This window comes from Pseudomyrmex gracilis, unplaced genomic scaffold (assembly GCF_002006095.1).
Source record: "Pseudomyrmex gracilis isolate BER0280 unplaced genomic scaffold, ASM200609v1 scaffold_3686, whole genome shotgun sequence".
Classification (NCBI taxonomy): domain Eukaryota; kingdom Metazoa; phylum Arthropoda; class Insecta; order Hymenoptera; family Formicidae; genus Pseudomyrmex; species Pseudomyrmex gracilis.
Genome location: NW_018024270.1, coordinates 3,019 through 7,480, shown reverse-complemented (window position 1 = coordinate 7,480; position 4,462 = coordinate 3,019). Strand labels below are relative to the sequence as shown.

The 4,462-nt window shown below is 42.9% G+C and overlaps 1 protein-coding gene across 1 annotated transcript; it reads right to left on the bottom strand.

The window, feature by feature from the left end:
- Nucleotides 1-206: 206 nt before the first annotated feature.
- LOC109863225 lies at nt 207-2,555 on the bottom strand. The gene is made up of 4 exons (XM_020443458.1): nt 2,511-2,555; nt 2,122-2,423; nt 986-1,991; nt 207-944 (listed from the first exon to the last, which is right to left on the bottom strand). The coding sequence occupies exons 1-4, from the start codon at nt 2,553-2,555 to the stop codon at nt 207-209; spliced, it is 2,091 nt and encodes a 696-aa protein (XP_020299047.1).
- Nucleotides 2,556-4,462: the final 1,907 nt, after the last annotated feature.

The following is a 4,462-nucleotide window of genomic DNA, read 5'->3' as shown; positions in this document are numbered from 1 at the left end:
TACAACGGTTTGTTGAATAAAACTTTCAGACGACGCAGTTCTATGGCCACTAAATCTTCAGCGAACACGCTGCGGCTGTGAAAGTTTGGTTTTGCAATTAGCGCCTCCGCACCGCATCATCCTTCCTATTTTGTAACAAGTCGTACGTCGGTGTACTTGCGCACGTTCTCCATTGTCTTGCCGAACACCGCGTTGTTCATAAGTTTCTAAAGATTTTTTGCAAACTCGTTGGTGGCGTTCGCGCGGAATCGGGTATTCAGTTCGATGTATCCGCGCAGCCAAGGCGATTGCGAGAACCGCAGTACTCGATGTATTCGCGTCAGGCGAAGCCCGTATCGCAGATACTGCTGCAGGTTGAGGTAATGAATCACGTATCGCTTCTTGTTGAACACTGTGGCGAGCAGTTTGACGTGATTCTTTCCATGTTTACCGGGCGGCTCCTCACGCGTCGGACAAAAAGGCAGGTCTCTGTGCGCGTCGTGCAGTTCTTTCGGATACGTTAGATCGACCTCGAGTATGTAGCCAACGTTGCTGTTCGCCGCTACAGTTGTCACATCAAACTCGTACGCGTTCTCCACCCACGCAAAGTTACCATATGGAAGTGGTTGACACATCGCCCATCCGTAGAGATTGTTAACGTCGTAGTACATCAGATACGACGTCGGTTCGGATAGATCGTACGATTGCGCGTACCTGTTGTTGGCGCGGGCGTATCTGTTTGAACATTGACTCAGACCACCGCGTATGCCGCGTTCCACGAACATCACCATGTCGATGTCTGTCAGCAGCTCGAACGTCACACGAGTGTGCTTCAACATAGCGTCCCATGTATATCCCGGCAGCGTGTAGTAGTGCGCGGGATCCAGTCCGTAACTCGCGAGGCACTCGCAACGAAAGTTTTCGAATACATCGGCCAGCAAAAGTACATCTTCAGATACAGGTCGCTGTAAGATCCCAAATTGTTGATGTTGAATCGTTGCCAGACGTTCGTCGCGTGCGCGTACTCGCTCTCCGTCACAGTCTCACCAGTCAGCGAACTGTAAAACGCCTCGCGCGGTGGCAAACTTGTTTCCAACAGTTTGTCGACGTTGTCCACGTATTCGTATGGAAACACACTTTTTCGTGTGAGCAGTTCGAAGTCCTCGGTGGAGAGATCGTTGAATTCCGTTCGAGTCACTCGCAGTTCGCTCTTGTCGAGATAGGATGCGAGCTTTTCTAAGCTTGTGCTCAGAAATTTGTACGAATCAATGAACCGCAATTGCACGCACTTCTGATTGTCTTTATCTCGAGTACTGCTCACATGTTTCGTGAACGATATGTAGGTTTCTTTTGTCACGGGCAGCACGTTGATCTCACCCTCGAAAGCGGTGGCCACATCCTTGATAATAAAATGCGCGTCGTACCCCGACAAGTTGTGGAACACAACGGGAACAACGTAGACCTGTTTGTAATTCAGATTGCACGCGGAGTGCGCGGGTCTTCTGAAGCGTCCCGTCAGATGACAATGATCGCGCACTCTCATGTCGTCTTGCTCGAACGGTCGTTCGCAAACGTGGCAACACTCGGCGTTCGTAAACCGCTCGAACTCCACCGGTGTGAGATTTGCCATAGGTACATTTGTTGCGAACAAGGTCTTCGCACGTTTCGCGAGCTCGTGCAGTTCGTTTACGAACCACTGCACACAGTTCTCGCCTCTGTGAGATCTGTATCCGATGTCAATGTGCTCGCAGCTCGCGTAATAACCGATGCTGAACACGCTGTGTCTTTGGTACTTGTGCGCGCTCGATGCGTTCTCCTCTTTGTCTTGTTTCTCGAGTACGCACTCCAAGTCGGCGTACACAACCATTGGAACTCGTTCCTTGTTGTTGCAATTCTCAAATCTCAAACGGTTCTTTCCTTCAGCGGGAAGAATGACTGCGCTGTTGTTCAATCGTTCACAGTCCACGGTGTGTGCCGCCAGCTTATCGCTCGTGTGGAAGTAGTGTAGACATCTGTGTGTATGTGTTGTAATAAAAAACAATACACGCAACATTGATTAATGAGTTCACCATCTCACAATTTAAAAAGTCACTTTTTTTATTCAACATTGTTGTTACTGTTACACCAATCGTTTGTACTTACCGGTCGCATATGTATTTTATTCGTTTAGTCTTGCTCAACTGCGAGCTGACTAATCGCGATAATTGTTTTATCCACGCGAAGTGTCCCACGTGTCCATTGTGTTGATCGGGAACATACAACAGATTCACATGCTTTTCCTTCTTGTTCGATGTGAGTTGCAGCGGCACGTATCCGTGTCCCTGTTCCACCGCTGTAAACACGTTTACGGACACGTTGTTGTTGCGTTCGAAACGCGCGATTTGATGCAATGTCATTGGAAACTCTATTCCATCAAAGTTCAACACACTCGCGTACGCGGGATACTGTGACAGTCGATTAGAGTTTTTGTTACTAGGATACAACGCGGCGACCACTGCCCACGCGAAACACGCATTGTCCCGCGACTATACGTTCACTACCGCGTGTTTGAGCTGAACCTGAACGGACGTTATCATAGGAAGTGCGTCATCAAACTGGAAGTGACTGATCGCTTAGGGCGATAAGAACAGGCTCACTTCCGGGAAATTGCGGTTTTTCTCGGAATTATTTATTTCCTGGAAATTGTGGTTTTTCTCGGAATTATTTATTTCCGGGAAATTGCGGTTTTTCTTGGAATTTCTTATTTATTCGCTGCGCAATCACAAACTGCGCGCTATTTATTTTTAAACGCGACCGCTTCCGGGAAATTTGCGGTTTATCTCGGAATTATTTATTTTAATGCGCACTTTATATTTTAGCAATGACGTCATCATCCAAACGACCTTGAAAACACGTGACCACTCCTTCCCCCTCCACTTCCTTCGCGCGGTTAACTTTTCCCCTTCCCCCCACACCTTCGCAATGCCCTCGGTTGTCGGACTCTTTCTATCTTATGGACTGTTTCCAGTAAGGCGTGCTCGAACTTCTCGACCGCCCATTAGATAGACAAGGACAGAACATGACTCGTCTATTGGAAACCTGAGTCAGAACACGCATAATATAACTACTAACTGTATTCGTGAGCGAATCAGTTGATTTTTTCTGCGTTTTGATAGAAAGCGTGGATCTTTCGGCATTTTCAATAAGATTGTAATTTAGTTCTAATTTAAAACAAGATTTTATAATATATACATACCTTATATAACTAAAAATCATGTGCAGTAAAAAATATATACTAAAAAAGAGGTTATGATGACTTATTGAACACAACTTCGACAGATCAACAAAATACCGGATACCCTGAAATATAAGATGATATACATTTCTATTAAAGATTATTAAGAACACTTCTATTAAAGATTATGTACAGTAAAAAAATAGTTTAATAAAAAGAATAAAAGAGTGAAATTACTTGTTGCATTGATATAGGAGATTAACAATACCAAAAGAAATTGATCTTGAAATATCAGTGTTGCCAAGCGGGTCAAGTTCTTCGCGCATGCGCACAAATGTTATATAATTTAAACATAATTTTACGGTACCTTGGTTATATTATTTTTGAATAACAATGTTATATTACCGTTATATTGGACAAATATAACATTACTTGTTACTTCGGAAAAACATAACTGTTGTGTACTGTGTTTAGTGGGCAGTAATAGCGCGTTAGGTTTTTTAACGTGAACCTTTGCTTGTAGCCTTATTCTACCATGTTTTATTTCGCATCTGTTAGGTTTTTAAATATGGATGTCGGATATTTAGAATGCCAGACATATTAAGATTTTACACATTAATTACACAGCCACACAAAAAAAATTTCTTTGGCCTGGGAATCAGACCATGTTTATTATGTGTTTTTGGAGTTGCTGAATCCGAATCCGAGGTCCATTAAACCCCATCGGGTCGGGGCTCCGCCATAACCTCAAAACACACCATAATCTGAGCTCGGAACCCATATAATTTTTTGATTCAAGCCATAAACACAAAAACCAATTAGATAAACCCCATAACNCCATCTTTTGGTAAACCTAAGTCTTTTATAAGATCATTCAACACCAATCTTGAGAATACTTCGATACGATAGTATCGCTATCTTCACTATCAGATTCATTTTCTTCAACAAAAATTCATGTTTTCGTTCTAACAGAAGCACCATTCTATATACATGTTGCATATATCATCGTCAATGGTTAAAGCTATGGTTAGTTATTTTATTTAATTCCATAAATTTAGGAAATCTTTGGTCATAAATGATTGACATTTTAACCTTTTCGCTCCGGGGATTTTTCCTTTAAAATTGAACTCGCATTTTAGCTGAAAAAGTTAATAATAACCTGCTACCCCCCCCCTTCAAAGTTAATTTTGAAGGTCAAAGAAGTAACCAGGATTTTTTTCAATTTTTTTCCTAAATTTAGTGCATTAAATTGACCTTATAAACATCTAT